Here is a 20,946-nt window from a genome sequence, read left to right as displayed (position 1 = left end):
CTCCAAACAACGAGATGGTAAAGGCGTCGATGATGGTAGCCGCTACAACGGAGGTGGCATAATAACGATAACATCAACGATAGCAAGAACATCGCAACCACGATGATGATTTTGGTGTAATGAAGACTGAAGCACGGTGACAATGTTCTGTTGAAGGCCGTGAAAGTTAGGAAGATTGTGGTAATAGTAGCATAGAAATCATAAAATAATTTTTTTAAAAATATATATTAAGTAAAATAGTAGTATCAAATATTTTTATTTTAGTGCTATGATTTTATTTTTAAAAAATAGAAAATAAAAGTGATACCAACCGCATTGTAATAACGTACTATATTAGAGCAGCGGAAAAGGCCCGACTCTAAATTTCTAAAGCTTTTTAATCGCCACTTATTTTCAAGACCCAGTGCCCGGTTATCTATAGAAGTCAAAAGCACCAAACCTATCAGCGATCTTGAGTTCTCAACAATTGAACATGTGCCTCAAATAGACCAAGCTTGGCCTCAAAAAGACCAGCTCGCCACCTCAAACCGTATCGCATTTGGTTGGAAAAAGATGAAACGGTCAGAAGCACTCCAATGCGAGCCCCTGTCCACATTATGTAAGCTTAACAGCAAGAGCCGTTTTGGCAACAAAACTGATGAAAAGTTTGATAATTCCAACAGCCTCTTATGAAACATTCTGATTGAAGGGACTCTAGATGCATTCGACAGCTTTATTCTCTAGATTAAGCTGCATGAAAAGATAAAAATATTTGCCTGGGCCTATGCTTTCTTGTGCATGACCTTTCCTTGGTTTCTTGGGTCTCGAATTTGCTGGATAAATAACCTGCCAAATTTGTCACCACTATCTTGCCAACCTGAAACGAATAAAGGGGAAAAGAATACAAAAATAACCTCCCAAAGTTTGTACATCAAAAGCATCAATTTTAATATCCGCAAAATAATATTAAGTGGAGTTACATCCCTAATGAACTTTCAATTTAGAAATACTGACTGTAGTTGCATATGAGCTAGAGTTTTTTTCCAAAACATTTTTTTGATATTAATTTTGGAAAACTAAAAAAAAATGCATGCGGACCCTAAATTTTGAATTTCAAAGGAAATCCTGTTATGCTCATGCTGTCATACTTAACTTTATAGAAACAAGTTACATCTGCATCAAATGGAGGGAAAACAAGGGAATGGGTAGACCATGCTCTGCATTCAAAATTATGACACATATGAACGCCCACGTATGGGTTGCGATCATTTGCAGTTAAAAATTTTGGTTTTGGATTCAATAAGGATTGGAGCTGATGTTCGTAGGCTCATACTGTCATCTCTTGCCTTTCCATGGGCAATACCACCATTTTCACTCATGACATGCTGATATTAACTAAAATATGTATAGTGACAGCAAGCACATTACAAGCAACAACATTGGGTAACTTGTCCTTTTGGTCTCCTCTAAGCAAGATCGAACAAGATTTTGCATGCCACATCAAGACACACAACATACCAAATTTAGTTTTATAACAGTTTTAACATAAGTCAAAAGAACTGACTCTAGACTCTGCAAGCAATCTGTTCCCTGCACTGTACATTTTCATGTTACCGACAATGAAGAGCTACCATGCCATTAAATGCGTACCTCCTCATGCAAGACCCTACAGCTTCAACGGTTACCTCTTCCGCCTTTTGGATTCAACCTGGAAAACGAGAAAACACACCAACAGACCATCAATGACCTTAAAGGTATCAGAGTAACTAAAAGTAAGCAGTCCAAGTAATAGGGTTCCTCCAGGCATTGTAAGGTATTTCTCCAACAGCTATTAATGACAAATATTTTAATCCTCCCACTTCGTCAGTCCAAAGGAACCTAGCAGGTGAGACCACCAGACAAATATAATGATCAAGGTTTCTTTTCCACATAGGGAAAATATTGAGTGTCATAGGTTAAATTTTTTATATTATATCATCTCCTCCCCCAAAATAGGTAGGAAATTTTGGATCAAAATCCTTTATGATGTGTCAAAATCCACTTGCTCTCCAGCTTTGCAACACATAGGCCACACGTTATCCTAAACAAGTAGTTCACAGTAATGCCAAAAATTTACCATATGATCTTGGCAGATGTTCCGGCTGTCTATGCAATTAGATAAAATCATCATATCGATGGACCTCCAGTATCAGTTGTATAGAATAGAATTTGACAACTGGCCATATGCCAGTTGCCAAAAGTGAGACAATCCATACTTTTTATTTTTTGCAATGTCTCAAATAAATTTTTTCCTCTATAGCCTCCAAAGGTGAACCAACCACCCTGATAGCTTACATTTTATAAAATCAGGCAGCGAATAGTGCCTATAAAGTGTTCACAACATTTTTCTTTCATATCTCTTCCACAAAACAGTCAAGAGACTTTCATAATAATGGTTAAGAGGAGGGGAATCTCCATAACTTGAACCCTTGCCATTCATAAGAAAACTTCAAGTAACACTAATCAAGATGAAACTATCCTTGAAAATGCAATCAGATCATCTTCCATAGGACACATGAAATAGCTAGGATTCACATAGGCCTCTAAAAAAATACCAAACTCCTATTTTTTCATCTAGCCTAAATGCTTTTGCCTGTTTGTCAAAATTACATGTTCTTTCTTGTTCGTGGTAATCAAAGTGATAAACTTTTTTTTTCCAGAGTTATTGGATTGTTTCAATTCCTTCTGAATTGGCTCAAACTGAAATAATGCTCTCATTTCGTCATGGCAACTTTTAAACCCATACGGTAGTTTGCTTACTTGCATAAGACTTCAGCTCCTGTAGGTGCTGATTTTTTTGTCTCCAATTTAATTTGATAATTAAATTGTAGTTCTTTCTCCAATCTTCTATTCATGTATTAGATCATTCTATTATAAAAAATTCTTTAAGCCAAGATCCAAATTTAACCTTAATTACTCCCATTTTCATCTATTTTTTGGAGCACGAAATCTCTGTTCATTTTAGGCCATTCAATAGCTCGATAGTTGGCTGATCTAGGGCCTCTGTTCTTTCTTTTGAAGTGCCTTCAGATACCACATGTTATTAACAGCTTACAAAAATAGATGCCTTTAGAATCTCTCATATTTCACAATTTGGATTGTAACCCTTTCAGTAACAGCTTCTTTATACCAATATTCATCCACCTTTATACTAGATTTTGGTCACTTATCATCTGAACCTTTTTTTAGAGTTGGACCTTTCAACTATTATTTCCTGTTGATCCACTACAGTTTTTTGTCTTTTCTATTGCTTCACAAACATCTTGGGTTCAAATTTAGGTCTCTTCATACTCTCTATCCATAAATTGTTAGATAAGCTTTAGCATCAACTATTTGTCTGTTTATTCGAACATATTGCTTTTTGGTTCCATAAAATGTCGTCTTACATAAGTTTCTAAGCCTTGATTTTATGTCCTCAGACATATGGTCTTGTAGGTCGCCATCTTCTGTTCTCCTGTTGGTTTTGTTACCTAAATCGCCACTGGCTTTCCATGTCTTCCTTGCTTAGGATCCAAGCTTCCTATAACATGGTTTTGGGTCCTCTACATATTCTTGCTTAAGTTAGTCATCTGGTTTGACTTCAAGACTAAATTATTCCTCTCTGATTTGATATCTCCCTTTACTAAGCTCTCTATTACGACTCCAATCTTTCTTGGTAATCCTTCATGGATCTTACCCCAAACAAAAAGCATGTAATTAACCACAACCAACATAAAACCAATGTATCTACTTCCAAAATAACTTCACAACCATTTGCTGAAACCTTTAATGCCTTAACCTTCTCTAACCTTGATCTCCTCAAAAACTATGTTGTAAGACTCTGTTACCTCTCTCTATGCTTGTCATTGGTGATGCATCTCCCATCAGCTTCATATATATGTTCTATTTATTCAAATTTTACAGCATCATCTTCCTTATTGGCCATAATTAGTTTGTAATGTATATATTTGCCTATATGCCCTAATGTGAAATCACATTCAGTTTATCACATTCCCAAAATGGTTCCACTACAAGTTACATAAAAAGTTCAATGGTACATACATACCCAGAAACACTCACAAAAACTTTTTATCAATTCCTTTCTAAGTCTTATTGGTATTCTATCATATAGATTTTATGTGAATCGACATGTCTCAAAGAATGAAGATTAAATAGTGCTTCTAGAAAATCTTTCAAGGTCTAATTTAATCTAACATAGACATAAAAGATTTAATACTTTAATGAGTGAGATAATAATTTCATGCCATAAGCCCAATGGAAACAGCATAACCAAGCTGTCCCATCACAGGCATGAAAAGCAAATGATATGTAAATATTTTCAGTCATAGGTATATATTAAAGTTCAACAAGTATGCTAGAAATGACTGAAGAGGCTTCCATGACAATCAACTTCATACATCATGACATAAAACTTTGCAGATAATGAGCCCACAGAAAAGGGATAATATAAATAATAAACTAAATAGGTATAAAGAATATCTAACATCAAATTCACCTTAGGCTCTGAAATTGGTGAAGCAGGATAGCCATTCACAGATCTCTTAGCGTCATCTTCAGAGGTACAATCTGAGCAGAGAAAGTGATCTAATTTTTTTGCCTGTTCAATAGTCATGCCCATACAAGACGGGTGAAACCTGCTTGGGCGGTGATGCATATAGAAAACATCATACATCAAATAAATAAACCAAGACAATACCAAAGCATAAAAATGGATTAAACAACATAAGCAATCATTTTCAAGTTTTCAAGTTCGTATTACAGATTATCCAAATATCTTCAAGCAAATGGTATGTATATTAATTAAGCAGTATGCCTTTTAAATCGACAAAGTAAAATAACTAGTCTAGAAGCATCTAAAGCTTCATGAAATATTTATGCCATGCACTCTTTTCCCAAGTCAATCACAGAACACCTGTATATAGCACTCACCACTGCATTAAATGCATGAGAAAAGTGACACAACATAGGTGCTTAGGAGAACTGTTTTAAGATTTGGTCAATGGCATATCACAGGTCCACCTATAGATTTCTGCTCAAACTGCTTCAATACGGGATGCAGCAGCAGCAAATACATGACACACCAGCTGGAAGCATCTAGAAAGCCATAAAGGATAACAACAATCAGAAACTACAATGTTGTTCCACCCATGTGAGATTGACTTCAGAAATCCTTATTAGGGATGAAATTTTAAAAATATAGCTAACAAAAGCAGGAACTTTGGTTGCCCCAAGCTGCACTTAACATCTATATATTTGCCATTTCGGAGCTATAGATATCATGCTATGTTACGAACAATATTCAGCACTAGTGTGCTTCTGATATTACAAGCATGTTGAAGCCAGGAATTATAGGATTATTCATTGATCTTTTAAATGAAAAATTATAGTTGTATAGGGAAGAATAACAAAAGCCTACAGCTTATACATCGAAACAAAATCCAGTACCTTGTTTCATTTTGCTGCAAACTCTTCTAGCACCACCAAAACATGTCCAAGAAATAGCACATGAAATAAACCGTACAAGAATAGTTATTATATGCAAACAATAAGCGTCATATGGTTTTCTAATATGATACAATAATTTTGTTTATAAAACATGCTTCTTTTGTGAGTTAACTGAGTCTGTTTCTATTGGCATCAGCCCAGATATTTGGATAGTTGGTAAGTAATGTGTGTCCATCAATATCTGATCATTTTTGTAAAAAGATAACACTATTATGTTCCTGAATTGTAGTTCCAGGGCTAGAGTCTAACCAGTATTGACAACGAGTGTTGGAACTCATACTAGTATGTAGTCAGCATAAGATATCTCTTTAGAAGTAGCCACAAATTGCTAATATAAGAATAATAAAGAAAGAAGTCATTAGCCAATCTGTAAAATATAACCATTGTCAAATGCATTTTCTGAAAGAACTACTCACAGCATCCAGAAAGCATGACATCAGACATCCAGTGCACTAGAACTAAAAGCAAAGGGCATATATCATCCTATCAGGAATTTGCCTTAAGCTATTAAAATCAATCCAAACAAGAATCTAATCATTCATTGGCTATAAATTTTTGATTCTCTAACAATATCCACATCCACCATACAGCAAGTGAAAATTCCTTCCATTGAGAAGTAGCAACCAGTATAGTACAGCATTATAATTGCCAAATGAAAAGGTAACAGAGAAACAGAAAGAGTTAATGAAAAGGTGGACTGGTACTAAGTTGAAAAGGTAAGATGAGAAACAAAAAGAGTTGAATAAAAGATGGGCCGACACTAAGGTGCTAAAGACCCAGCATTTTGTTCATTGAAGGTGTCCAATAGAAGATATAATTCTCAGCAAAGTGACAACAACTTCCATAGAAGCAGTAGGAATGTGTGATCATTCTAATAATCAAACCTGTGGTCTATTAAATTTTATTGTTTTGCTTATATACATTATTACATAGAGAGAACCTCTAAGACAGGACAAGAAGCTATTGAGGTTCGGGGTATGGAACAAAGAATTGAAGATGTTTGTAATGCTAGACTACCTACATGGCTTGTTGGCCATGACGATACATATCACTTAAAACAACAATCATCTCATTGTCCTAGTTGTTCCCAGTGGAATTGGTAAGCACTACTCCAACCCTTACTTTTCATCATTTAACTAGGTCTATATAGCCAGGACATTTATCATTAACTGCTCAAGTAATTCAATTTTATCAACCACTTCATGGTAGCTTGAATATCCATAATTTCAAGACTGCTAGATAGTTCTAGCAACTTTTGCAAACCCATTCAAACATAAATAGTTTCTTGGATAAAAAATAATGACAACATATGGAACATTGGTATCAAATGATCTCAAAGAAGTAAAAAATGCAAGTAATAAGCAGCAGAACTGTTCTAGGATGTCAAGAAGTTCATGGCATCAGACTTATATACAGACAACATGAACTACTTTTCTTGATCTCCATAAAGCAGATCACTGCTAATATTTCTTAACCATGAACATTACCAAGAAATCAACATTCAAACAATCCCATAATACTAGACCAAAAAACATTGAGATGTATGCATTTTTTCAAACATGAAGGAAATATCTTATGCTTCTTGACTATTGCCAATTGAATTATATAACATTCTTCATGCATGTGATAGAACGATGCAATATTTTTAACTTTCATAACTACTTTATGTAAGCTACCGGAGAAGACGAGAAACAACATTTAGAGGGAGGGGGGTGAGACAAAGAGACCTCCACAGCAAATTTCTTCAAGTAACCAGACTGCCAAAGGGAAGGGGCTTTGTTTAGCCTGTGATCCTTCTCACTAACTATACTGCAATATCTAACATTATCTTCTGGTTTGGAACTAAAGCAACAGTTCATGTAGCTTAGACTTTAACAAAGCCTAGAAATTCATTGCCTAAGATACTGATCTATGTAATGCACAAATTCATAACTACTTTATGGAAGCTACTGAGAAGACAAAAAACAACATTTGGAAAGCAGGGGTGGGGGGTGTGTGGGGGGGGGGGGGGGGGTGAGACAAAGAGACCTCCACAGCAAATTTCTTCAAGTAACCAGACTGCCAAAGGGAAAGAGCTTTGTTTAGCCTTGATCCTTCTCACTAACTATACTGCAATATCTATCATTATCTTCTGGTTTGGAACTAAAGCAACAGTTCATGTAGCTTAGACTTTAACAAAGCCTAGAAATTCATTGCCCTAAGATACTGATCTATGTAACGCACAAAAACAATGGTGACCATTCAAATCAGAAGAGGATGATTACAAAAGGTGGCAAAATACTACAAAGACATAAAGACAAATTTCTTTTTCATTTAGTAACCCTAATTCATTTTCTTAATGCCCAAGTTTGCAATTTTCTTGTCAACAGAAGAAGTGTGGGATGAACCTACTGAATAGAGCCAATCATAATACTAACTAAAAGTAACTTCACCTGCCGACAGTGAGGAATACAGGCAGCAAGTTGGCATTCCTCATGATGCTATTACAATTGACACTAATTTCAATTGTCTAAATAAGAACTTAGTTAAACAATAGAATGGTAAAGAAAAGAAGTTATAGTAGAGTTAGTATAACAACTTAAGAAATTTATCTAATTATTCAGCATGCCAAATTCTAAACATATGAACTCATATAGACCAACAAGCAGCATATCAAAGCACAACTTGCATCCTTGACCTCAAATATGACCTTCAATAAACACAAGATGCTTGCACAGCATGCTCCACAAAAATGAAATTTCCTTGATTCTTCATTATGTAAGCATTCTGAAGTGCTGTATCTCACTACACAGTGCTACAACCGGGGCATGCACAATACCCTCAAAATTCATATTTCTTTACTATTTAGATATGCACCTTCTTTCAATCAGGAGTGGCAATATAATCCTCTTATTGACTGTTGGGGCTTTTATTGGTTACTAGGCAAATCATAAGGTTCATGAGCCTCCTCTAAAGGACACAGTGTGTTATAATTACTTCCTTGAGACATACTAGAGTAAGAAAAACAGAAAAAGTAACCATGAGAACTGAGCCAGTAGATGAAAAAGCTAAGACCTCCATGGTATAGCAGAACTTTCTCTTTAATGTTTTGAGCATAAATTATGGGGAAATATTCAGTCACATAACAGCAACTTAATGGAAAAACATTATTGACATGAGACAACCACCACGATATGGTATAAAAATTGCAATAGTGATCCAGTATTGCAGTGTGCAATTAAAATCTAACTTTGCAACCAAACCAGTGGTTCATGGAAGTTTTACCACTATAAACACAAGAATGCAGTATCCTTAAGATCCTACAATAAAGTCCATGATATAACGGTCGGTCCAAGTCAGAAGAGCCTAAAGGTTAAAAGGCTGTGTATATTGGACAAGGAATCCAGAAAAATACAGAGAGCTTAGGGAGGGAAAAAGGATAAACATGAACAATGGGTCCTGTTCTCCGATCTCTATTTGACCTCTCTGCATTACAAAGAACTGTAAAGAACAAGTTGGCAATCTATATTCTGCTACGGAGGCACGGCAAAAGTAAGAAACTTTTAGTCCACTTCACAATCAACACAAATGCCTGCTCAAATTCCAAATCTATATAACAACACCAATATAGGATATTAGCAGTGTCCTTAAGCATGCCATGTTACTCTCAGTATGAAAAAAAAAGTCTTGAACGAGAACAGATAATGTCAATATCAAACGCAGTGGCCCAACAAATTCCACTTCTTCACAAATCAAAATGCTTAAATTATACTGACTCTGATTTCCAAATGCACTTCGAAAGGGTGCTTAGCACAGAGAAAGGAAAACCACAAAATAGTTCTGAAACAAATGTGTATTTCTTCCAGCAAGCAAAAGAGAAGCACAAAGAAAACAAATCCAGCGCCATAGCAATTCCATTGCCAAGACAGTGGTGAACAGGAAACGCAAAAAAAAAGGATCAAAATGCTCAGCTAATGCACTTCCCTCCTCTTTTAAGGAGCAAGCAACAGAATGCGCATGCTAATGCCTATCACTGACTCTATCAATTCCTTTATTTTTTAGTTGGCTTCATGAGTGAACAAAAACAGGGATCACTTCTAGGGGAAAAAAGGGTAAACTCAGCAACCACAGAAACAAAACCAAGAAAAAAAAGAGCAAAAGTGAGTAAGATGGCTTACCAGTCCTTGCATCCCTCGCACTGGACCATGAGGTCGTCGGGGTTGTAAGGCATCTCGCACTTGCAGTACCTTCAGAATTTAAAGAGGAACAATTCGCCAAGATTAATCTAATTCGAAGAACCATGATCATCGTCACAAGTAAAAGAGAGTTGGGGAGCATACACTGCCACGCGGTCGGGGGTGAAGCCCCCAGTGGCGGCCTTGTACTCGAAGCGGCAGAAGTAGTCCTCGGCGCCGACATTCTCGAGCTTGGTGTAATTCTTGAAGGAGTGGACGGTGCACTTTCCTTCAATGGTATGGGCGCTCTGGACGTCGTAGTGGTCGGAGAGGAAGAGCTCCTTCGCCCCGTGGAACTGACGCCGCCCGCCGATCGACTCCTCCGGCCGGTAGTACCACCTCACCCGCACCCTCACGTTGTTCCGGTGGTCCGCCTCTATCTTCTCCACCCGAGCCACGTACGGCGGCTTCTCCGAGTCCGACGACCTCATTAGCACGCAGTCCCCCACTGCGTTTCACCCACAAATGTTTTAGTCCCACATCGAAGGAATAACAAAAATTCGTCAGAGGAGTCGATGGAATGCGGCGATGGTGAGATACCTTTGACGACCTTGTTGGTGCCTTTGATGCTGTAGGAATCGAGGTCCTTCTTGCCGGGCTTGGTCTTCGCCATCACCAACCAACCTCTCTGTATCCCTATCTCTGTGAAGTAGTGTGGTGAGTGAAGTTTTTGGAAAGAAAGAAATAGAGGGAATGGGCGAGATAGACGTCGGTAGTATTAATGGCTAAGTAGATGCTTTCGATTCCGTTCTCTCCGGGATATCTGACTGAGGGGATGGGTCTCGGGAGGACGAATGGAGTTGTTTCCGAGGGCAAGAGACAGAAAGAGAGAGAGGTGAGGACCGTGGCGAGGGAAACGCAAACCCTAGGGTGAGCCGAGAGCGAGAGAGAGAGAGAGAGAGGATTCCGGCAGAGGGATCGGTTGGGTTGAGATCGGGTTGGGATTTACCGTGATGGAAATGGGACTACGGAGTAGCTTTGCTTTCGCATGCATTTGCGCTGGGTATCCATCCGCCCGTCCATCGGCTGCTACATCCTTACGCTCCATGATGATTGCGAGGCATCAGCGGGATTGCCTTGGAGGCATCGTGGACATGCCCTCATGATGGAGCCATGGCGTCCATGATTTCCGTACGTGTGCATGCTCATGTGCCCTCGCGTGCATTGCACGTGATCTCTCTTTTCTTTTCTTTTTCTTATCCTCTTTCTTGACTTGGATGGTGGATCTCTTGTATATGTACCATATACTGATTTCTTAAGGGGTTAATATAATGGTGCTTTTACAAGTACGATGGTAAATCAAACTCAAGTCCCTGCAATCAATATAAGAACTTGCTTTTGTGTAATGGAAGATGGAATTGTAAACACATCCTTAAATTAAATTTTCATCGGCATGTTTTAAGAAGTCATCTATGGAGCAAATTTTCAGCAGATAACAAAGAAATTGTTATTATTGACATTTGGAAGGATGCTTGAATATTTTTATAATCAAAATATTTTCATAAAAAAACTTTTTTGTGATCAAAGTTTTATGACCTTCTAGCTCATGTTACCTAGCTGTCCAGTCCCACTCGCCAAAACCAAATCGGGCCTTCTTCTTCTATCCTTTCATCTTACTCTCATCCCAAGTCCCTCCTCATCTTCAAAAGTATCTCGGCAAAGTTGGTAGCAACGACGGTAGAGAGAATAGAGAAAACTATAGAGAAAAAAAAAGCAAAGGACGGAGAAAATAGAAAGCGAGGAGAGAAAAAGTTGAGAGGATACTTATGTTATAGCGATTATATTACAATAAGTGTATGGCTATGTATACAAGGCATCTTATTGCACAAAGCTTCCGTCATCGACAGAGTATATGTATATATGGCGCATCTCAGTGCATAAAGCTCCTACAACTATGAGAAAAAGAATGAGTATATAGAGCTTTCCGAGAGGTTAGATATACATGGCCTTATGCCACTGTACACGGAGATTATTTTCATATTTCAAATTTATGTCCAATAAGCGGTAATGGAGCATACCTTAACATTGTCGAGTATTGCACGAAATTTAAGTAGGGGATTCATAGCATTTAATAGACCTACAAGTTTTCGCGCGGTGATAGGCATGCTGCTTCAATTAATACCGTGTAAAACATTCAAAACATATAAAATTGATTTTCTTTCCTATTTGAAGGTTCGAACCAATTATTTTATAAGTTAACTATACTCGATCAATTTCCACCCTACTATAATCGGCCGTCCGTTATAGATAGCCCCCCTCTGGCCCTCCTCGCCCGAGCCCAACATTACCGAGTTTGGATCCTCGCCGCCGTGTCCCGGTGGACCGCAAGGACCGGACGACGTGGCGGCCATCTAAATTCGTACGCGGAGGACCCTGGATGGCTGGATCCAACGTTACCGCGGCGCCTTTATAATCCGCGTGACCCACGAAGCTTGGTAAACCGATTGGGACTCCGTCCTTTTTTTCTCCCACTGCGTCTCTGACGAACGAAGCCAATCCGACACCATGGCGTTGCATCTGAGCATGGGCGAAGCCCACCGCCGCATCGCCGAGTACCTGGCCCGCTTCTCCGATGCCGTCTCCTCGCAGGACGGCTCCGCCCTCAAGTCCCTCATCTTCGTCTCCTCCAACTCCTTCTACCTCCTCGCACTCGCCGACGCCCTCAACGTCTTCCAGGTTCTCTCTCGCCCCCCGTCTCTTTAACCCCTCCTTTAGCCCTAGAAAAATCTCTCCTCCAATTAAGGGCTAAAAAAGGTTGGTTCTCGGTCAACAGGACTCCAGCCGATTAGTGAATCAGACGGACAAATACTCCCAGCTTGGAGAGATCCTCATTCCCTACTTCCGCTGCCTTCAAAGCATTCGAATCGGGCGCTTCGTCGACGCCTACGTTGCCTTTGAGAAGGCCGCAAAGTACGCACTTTTTCTCCTACTTTTTGCAAATTGGATGTTGTTTTGAAGGCCGATTTTTTTGCTTCTTGACTATTTGCTTGATAGTGGAGTTTCAGTGCGTTTCTTCAGGAGTTTCGGAACTGGGAAACGGGGTGGGCGATGGAAGCGATGCACACTGTGGCTCTCGAGATACGGGTTCTTGCCGAGAGGGTGCGTGCTTTGATTGTTTTCCGCCTTTTTTTTTTACTTTTGGGGTTTCTTGACTTCATGGATTTTGGGTTCTTTTGTTTTAGGCTGACAGAGAGTTGGCGTCGAGTGGGAAGAATCCGGAGAAGCTGCAGGGAGCCGGCTCGTTCCTGATGAAAGTCTTCGGGGCTCTTGCGGTATATGCTTGAAGTTGAATCATGTTTTTGAGTTGGTTCTATTTTGTTGCGCATATTGAATTGACATTATAATTATTGTCTCATGGATAAAATAATTGCTTTTGCCATCACAATCTTCAATTACATTGTATGTGGTCGTGTTATTTTGAATGCATGTTAGCAACTGGCAAGAAATTTTTAGTTCTTTATTCTTTTGTATTAATTTCTAGGATGTTTATTGAAGTCCTCTTGATTATTTAGCCCCCCTGCATATGTATTACTAGAAAAGGTTCCATGTGATTTAAATATCTGGTGATTTTTCAGAGGGAAACTTGTGTTTGCATAATGGCCTTTTGCAAGATCTTTATAACCTTTATATTATTTTTTGTTATTCAGAGTATTCATCTTGTTAAGAAATTTCGGAAACAACACCATAGGGCCATGGCTTCTTGCCAAGTTGCTCATGTATTATTAGTTTTTTGTTGCACCCTCTTTATATCCCATGAATTAGGAGTTTGATATTACAGGAGACACCCTCCATAAGAAAGATCAGGGAGGAGTTTTGCTACCTGTTTCTTTATGAAGAAGGTGGTTCGACCCACTTGAAATCTTTTAAAGATCCACTGAAACTAGAGAGCTCAGACTATATAATTCTTTCATCTACACCTCTCTCAAAACTTTTTTAGGCATCAGTTATACTCTAAGTTTCAGGTATCTCACATGCGATGCACCTAGTCCAAAAGAGAAGAAGTATCATGATTTCAGAACTGTGATTGAATAGGTTGGTTGGTCAGAAAATCCATCTCATTTGTCATTGTGGGAATTCAAATGGAATGACATGACATACTATTAAAAGGGTACCACCAACCACCAATGGATTAGAGTGAACTCTAATCTTCTTATGGAAGGGAGGTAGGAATTGAACATAAATTGATTGCAATTGTGATAATGAGGAATGATATTTGGAAGAACAAAGAGAATACCTATTCAGTGTCACTGTAATTCGGGTTGGCAAACCAAGTAGTGACCCAAAGTGAGAGGCAAATTATTATGGTTTGGTCAGGGCAATGCACTTGACTGGTCTTTATGTCATAACCTTGGGTGAATTTCCCATGGTGACCTTTTAATTGGTAGGTTTTCTTTTGAATTAGCATGAACAAGTATCCCATTTGCCCTTGTTTTTCACTTATAAAGCTTAACATAGGTAACACAGTCTTGATATAATGACTGAAGCGTACAATGACATAGGTATTGTTGATAAGAAATTTGTTACACATCAAGGTTTACCAAAAATAAGAATATGAAGATTTCAGAACTAGGCATGCAAAAATTCAGATCCAGTTCTAATAAACACATCCAGGGTTCTGAGTGTCACCAATACACCCCTTCCCTTCCTCACAAAAATATGACCCTCAGAAAAGTACAACCCTACCAACGATGGATATTGATTTAATTCCTTCCAAACTCCTTTCATATCCAAAGCTCTGTCTGAAAATAACTAGCATCAGAATTGAAAAGAAGTGGGGGGGGAAGTGGCTTGACTGACGTCTTCATACATTTAATATTCTTTAATCAGCTAGCCCCTTTATTATTTTTGCCTTCATGAACGCTTACATGTTAATTATTCAATCTCATATGATCCTTTACTTTTAATTTAATTCTTCTTGGTTGCTTGTGTGGATGGATGTATGCACGGATTGATTTTGATGGCCTTCTTTGTTCCTTTAATTATGTCAATTAATTTCAGCTTTTTTGCTCTTCTACCTCCATGAGCTTCTATCTGTTCATAATTTGATCTTTATGTTCCTTTACTTCCTTTACTGTACTCATCTTGGTGGGCCTTCATTTTTCAGGGTAAAGGCCCCAAACGTGTTGGAGCCTTATATGTGACCTGCCAGTTATTCAAAATATACTTCAAGGTTGTTTCTCATATGTACTTAGCTTTCTATTTGTGTCCTTATTCCAGTTCCATTCTTCTGGGACATTGTTTGTGTGTGCATGTGCATGCACGTGTCTATTAACTCCATGCTAAGGTTTGAAAGTCAAAATTTGCAGCTTGGTACAGTGCATCTTTGTCGCAGCGTCATAAGAAGTATTGAAACTGCTCGAATATTTGATTTTGAGGAATTTCCAACTAGAGACAAGGTCAGACAGACAAGTTTCGTGGATAAGTTCATTCTGCTTCTGTGCTTTTGACTTGCAATTGTTGCCTTACAACTTACTCCACTTTTCTCTCAATACTTCAACAGGTCACCTATATGTATTATACAGGCCGCTTGGAAGTTTTTAACGAAAATTTTCTTGCTGTAAGTTTAAAATTTAACTTTTTGACTTTCATTAATATTCAATTTCCTCTATTGCTTTTCAGACCAAGATCATGGAATAGATGTTTAAGCTGAATGATATATTCGCCTTAACCCTAAATCAAAATGCATGCATGATATTTAAACTAAAGTGAGATTTTTAGCTGTTTAGTACACTTATAGTAGTTTCTGGCATGTGCAATGCTTGTGAGAGGAAGCTTGCTTGGCTGTGAATAATGGTGGTTGGAAGTGTGGATTGCTGTGATCATTGCATGTAAGAGAAGCTTGTGTTGTAATTACTAGAGATAGATCCCAAACAACAGAAACCATGGGCATCCCAATTCGTCATGTCAATGGGATGATGGAACCAGTTGTCTTTTTTCTATAGTTTATCCAATGTTTCCTTCTTCTTTCTTTTCTTTTCAGGTACTTTTAAATACATACATACATATATATATTTGTACATATCTTTTGTGGGTGCATGCATGATGTAACATTTGAGGAGGAACTTATTATTAATAAATGAGAGCACTATCTGGACCATCCTATGTTCTCTGTCAAAGACTAGGCTACATCTAGATTTTGTCACCATGATTATCTTTGGAGATAATTCTTCTGCAGAACAAGTGGTTAAGATATGACAGACTTTTTTCCTCTCTTTTCATGATGGGACAGGCTGATCAGAAACTAATGTATGCCCTAATGCATTGCAATCCTCGGAGCAAAGATAACATAAGGTATGTCTATCATTACCAGGTGCACATATTTTGTGCCATCTACCATTTATTTTTAAGGAAGTGCAAATGTTATGGAGAAGTAACAATATCAGACATATCTCTAGGTACCATGACTGTGTAGGAATAAGCTTTAATGCCTATATTTATTTTGTGAAATTCAGAAACTAATTTGTATATTTTTTTGGAAATAGGATGATTCTGAAGTATCTCATTCCGGTAAAGCTTTCAATAGGTATCTTGCCTAAAATGGAGCTTCTTGAGAAGTATAATCTGCCTGAGGTATTATCTTTATTTCTCCAATTTTCGCCCCCTCTGCATTATTAAATGAAGTATCTGGTTGTGTCTGGAGAAGACTGAATCTTGAAAGCTTGAAATGTTTTTCTTTTCCTTACCACATTTTAGTCGTGTTTGAAAAGGACTTAAATCATCCTAGATTTCTTTTCTGATTATTGTTCGAGATTTTTTTTTTTGACGTTAATGTTTCAAAGGTAGTTATGCGAGAGCCTACTCTAAAAACTTTTCTATAAAGGTTCGTATAGATAAATATCGTGTTATTCTCACACTTGTATCATTTAATTTTCCACCTTAATTGTTTGATTTAAGCTAATAAACCAATTTAGCATCACTTTAGGCATAAAGCTAGATAGTGACAGATTGGGCCTTCTTATTCTAGCTAAAGTAATATGGTTAATGATAATGAACCGAAACAGTGATGATGTAGTGAGATTTTTATAAGATTGAATGCAAACTGAAATCTCAACTGTTACTGAAAATGAGAATATATCCTATGATACAATGACCTTTAAGTTAATAAAAAATCCTGATTTTTCTGTGATAGGTTGAGGCACATGTCAAGAAGCTCACTAGATATATTGAGCCAAGGTTGAACTTTCACTGCCTGAAACTGCTCGAGTTTTGATAGTTTCTGGGACTTTTGCTCCAATTCCAGGCCAGCTCCGCTGGTTTCGGCTGAAACTGATCTTTTTGGTCAAAACTTAGTGAAAGCTAATAGCTTTTTATACATATATTTACATACATACATACATATATATATATATATACATATATATATATATATATGTATATATGTATATATACACACATACACGTAGATAGCTTGCTCATGGGCGATATATTGAGTCCCTGGGATGCCTTCTTACTAGATTAAACTGGAAAGGACTGTTAGGCCTGCCTGGACTGTGTAACTGTGATAGCATCTTGCTGCCAGTCAGACTAGAGCCAATCAGCAATTCCTTCTCTAAATTTTCCTAGACTCCATCCAGATATTCATGCCCAACCTACCTAGTGGATACTCCATGAGGTCTTTCTAGGGGTCTTTTCTTGATAGATGACTCTGAATGGGTAGCCTTGTCTTGGCTTGACTCTGAGGTTCTTGCCAGTCCAAGAGGTAGCAAACTGCTTGGGCAGTGTCGGTTAATGAATTTGCTTGCTTCAGTGCTTGATTTTATGCAGAGTTTTAGTTGCGTGATAAAAAAAAAAAAGAATGTTCTAGTGCATGAAGCTCCTGCCACTGCAGGTCTGAGAAGGGTCAAATGTAAACAACTTTGTCCTTGCAGAGAGACTGTTTCTGTATTTCAAACTTGTGACACCCTGTTCACAGTCGAGCAGTCTCACCATTGCACCAAAGCCTGCTCTCTCTTAGACCTTCAACTACACTGATGACTGCCCCTCCCCCCTCCCAAAAAAAAAAAAAGAATGCAACCTTGATTCCATTTAGCAATCAGTCCATAAGCACATAGTTAAGAATGACCGAATTATTGTATTTAATAAGCCCTAAAGATGCATCCTACTGAGAAAACCCAGATCATATACTATATGGAAGAAACAAAAATGGATCTAAAGTTATGATCCCTGAAAACTATAGCTGAGATCAATCAGCAAATAAAAAATGAATCAGAATTAAGTTGTAAACTTAAGGACACATCTAACCATATGCTACTAGTTGTACAGCTTATCACAGAACTTGTTAGTTTTTTTTTTTTTTTTGGGCTCAGGTCACCATTCATGTCACTTGTGCATTATAACCACCGGCCCTGCTTCTTATGTTCACCTTCTTGCTCAGAACCAAAAATTTATTATACATGCTCTAAGGGTTTAGCTGGTTGTAAGGAAGAAAAACAGAAGAATATGCTCCCCAGAAAACCCAGCATACCATTAATTTAGTTCAACAAAATTCTAAAATCCAAAAACCTTGTTCCAGATGATTGGAAACCCAAACCTTTTGTTTTCTGTCGAAATCCTTTGAAAAAAAAGAGTAAAATCAATGGCCTCATGGAAGAGGGAGATCAGGGTCCTTTTGTTCCTTCCATTTTCCAGTATTCCAAATCTCAGAAAATCTAAATAAAACATGCTTCTCTTTTCCTCTTCCTGTTTACCAAGCTCTTTGAAGCAGAACTTCTCCTTTCCCAAGGATAGTTTTAGTTGCATAATATTCTACTGAATTTTACAAATGACTTTTTAGGATCCCGGTACTCAGAAAATCCCATATGAAGCATGCATACTCCTAGCTCTATTCTATCATACGAAGGCATTTGCCAAGTTGGATTTTGGTAGCAGGTTTGTCTGTGTAATTTAAGTTTCTGAAAGCAACAATTTCCAGCATTTACTACTTTTCACTTAGTAATTTCCTTTTAGACCAAGGTTTGAATTTCAGTTTAGTTGGATTATGATGATTTGTAGAATGACCCACAAACAATAATTTCACCATTCCTTGCGTATACAGTTGGATTTGATATGATGCTTTGTGCATGTACCACTCATAGAGGAGCTCACTCAAGTTAAATCCTATTTTAATTTTTGTTTCCAACCACCATCGAAACATAGGCATTTATGTTAGTTTGTACAAGTTTGATGATGTCAGTAATTGTCTAGGTTCTGCAATAGCTATGTCTTTTGAGAAGCAGGTTTACAGCCTTACTGACGGTTAGTGCTTTTGTTTTTTTCCTCAGCTATTCATGGTTCTGGGAATACAGATTTAGTGATTTCCTTTTATTCCTATTTCCTGCACGGTTACTGTTTTTGTGTCGTTATGTGTTCAGTTGGATAATAGGGTTCTGCCTAAAGACCAATGGATTGCTGGGAGAGTGAAAAATGGATGAGGATCACAATATGTTTAGTAGATTTTTTTTAAAATGCTGAATTTAAACGAATAACTGGGTTTTATGTAAAACTGCACATCTCCATATATAAGAGCCAAAACGAACCATGTTGCCATGCGGACTAGTGTGGATTATTGATAGGGATATTGAATATAAATGAGCTTGAAGTCTCCTACTCGGCCTGCCAGAAAGGCATGAGCTCTCCGCATGGCAGACAATGATCTTGTAATTGGGACAATGATTTTCAGTGTTTATAAGTTTTGTTATTTAATAAAGTCTTAGATTCTTATATGCGATATTTTTGTCTTTTTCAGTATATGGATGTTGTAAATGCGCTTAAAAGGGGAGATCTCAGACTTCTTAGAGGAGCCTTGCGAGATTATGAAGACCGGTATGTTCCCTCATCAGTCATCACTACACATAGAACATAATTTAAGACCTCTGTTTCTGATAGTTCTGGACCATTAGATTCTTGAGGTCAGGCGTTTACCTTGTTTTGGAAAAGCTGGAGCTCCAAGTTTACCAAAGATTGGTTAAAAAGATGTAAGTTTTATCAGACATACCAAATTGTCAAGTTTTCTGCCAGCCTTGTTCAAATCTCTAGAAATACTAGCTGCTTATGATTTCTTTTCACCAGCTACATCATTCAAAAACAAAAGGACCCGAGCAAAGCACATCAAGTGAAGTTGGAAGTAATAGTAAAAGCATTGAAATGGCTCGAAATGGACATGGACGTCGATGAGGTAATTTTGTTGATTGCGATGTCTCCCTTAATCTTTTGCTCAGACCTTTGTTTTCAACGAAGATAATCTGTTTGCTTACTTCTTTCACTATTTCAGGTGGAGTGTATTATGGCCATTCTTATTTATAAGAATCTAATTAAAGGTTACTTTGCTCACAAAAGCAAAGTTGTTGTCCTCAGCAAACAAGATCCCTTTCCCAGATTGAATGGCAAACCTGTAAACTCATAGGTGATCATTCAGTTCAGTTTTCTATTTTTTCTGGATTAAAATACCTGTAGCTGATTGGAAATATAACAATTTCCATCCCTTTTCTGTTACTTGTAAAATATTATGTGAATAATTTGTACGAGATGTATTACATTTACAGGTTCAGTTATTCAGCACCTGCTGTGCTATGTGTACAACTTGATGCCAGGAGGGTGGCCCATTCACTGGGTGAGGACGTGGAGCTAGCTCACATATTTTTCTCTCAGGTTCTTCCGTGCTAGTAGCTGGCCATGGTGTTGTGGGATGACGAAGTGCACTTTATTATTGCCCCTGAAGCTCACCTGACAATTATTTACATCATTTTATCGTAGTACTACGTTGCATATTTTTTGTAGATATGGTGTACAATAAATTTCGAAGAAAATCTGTTTTGGATTACAATTGTTCGTTAGTTCCAAGTAGAGAGTACGACAGGTTCTGTATTTAGATGTGGGATGAAATGATGGCTTGTGTGGATCAATGGCACAGCACCAGCCAATAACCGGTGGATTTTGGTCTTTCCGGTCTCTAGAGCGTATTCCAAGAGTCCACTTTGCTCAGAGAAACGAGGGGCGCCGTTCTCGATATCTTCGGGAGCCTGGCTGAATAAATCGATCGCAAACTGCCGGAAGAGAGAAAAAGTCGATCACCTCATATGCATGCAGACTGGTGCAAAAAATTCTGGGCCTGTTTAAGCCAGCTGCTATTTTTGTCAGAGAGATCCAGCCTTGGACTGGGCAGTGGAACGGATATTCTGGTGCATAATTTAGAGAGCATCTCCTATTCTCAAGAAAAAGCAAAAGAAGAAGA

At 37.9% G+C, this 20,946-nt stretch overlaps 2 protein-coding genes across 3 annotated transcripts; one reads left to right on the top strand and one right to left on the bottom strand.

The window, feature by feature from the left end:
* Positions 1–716: 716 nt before the first annotated feature.
* On the bottom strand, positions 717–10,687 carry LOC103710006 (chromatin remodeling protein EBS-like). Of its 2 annotated transcripts, XM_008795565.5 has the most exons (6): positions 10,278–10,687; positions 9,843–10,185; positions 9,681–9,749; positions 4,514–4,652; positions 1,630–1,687; positions 717–856 (listed from the first exon to the last, which is right to left on the bottom strand). In XM_008795565.5, exons 1-5 carry the CDS (start codon positions 10,348–10,350, stop codon positions 1,661–1,663), a joined length of 651 nt encoding a protein of 216 aa, XP_008793787.1. In that variant the 5' UTR covers positions 10,351–10,687; the 3' UTR covers positions 717–856; positions 1,630–1,660. The 2 variants fall into 2 exon arrangements, with proteins under 2 accessions (XP_008793787.1, XP_008793786.1); XM_008795564.5 differs by lacking the exon at positions 717–856 and having other exon boundaries at positions 1,348–1,687.
* Positions 10,688–12,011: 1,324 nt separating this feature from the next.
* On the top strand, positions 12,012–20,583 carry EER5 (proteasome family protein). The gene is made up of 14 exons (XM_008795563.5): positions 12,012–12,413; positions 12,511–12,647; positions 12,743–12,836; positions 12,920–13,009; positions 14,842–14,907; positions 15,044–15,133; positions 15,238–15,294; positions 15,967–16,028; positions 16,220–16,307; positions 19,462–19,538; positions 19,616–19,690; positions 19,785–19,890; positions 19,987–20,118; positions 20,258–20,583. Exons 1-13 carry the CDS (start codon positions 12,243–12,245, stop codon positions 20,116–20,118), a joined length of 1,245 nt encoding a protein of 414 aa, XP_008793785.4. The 5' UTR covers positions 12,012–12,242; the 3' UTR covers positions 20,258–20,583.
* The last annotated feature ends 363 nt before the right edge of the window (positions 20,584–20,946 follow it).

Source organism: Phoenix dactylifera, chromosome 11, assembly GCF_051530095.1.
Source record: "Phoenix dactylifera cultivar Ajwa chromosome 11, Ajwa_hap1_PhDact_Kaust_v1.1, whole genome shotgun sequence".
NCBI classification, from domain to species: Eukaryota; Viridiplantae; Streptophyta; class Magnoliopsida; order Arecales; family Arecaceae; genus Phoenix; species Phoenix dactylifera.
This window is presented reverse-complemented; position numbering and strand designations above follow the sequence as displayed.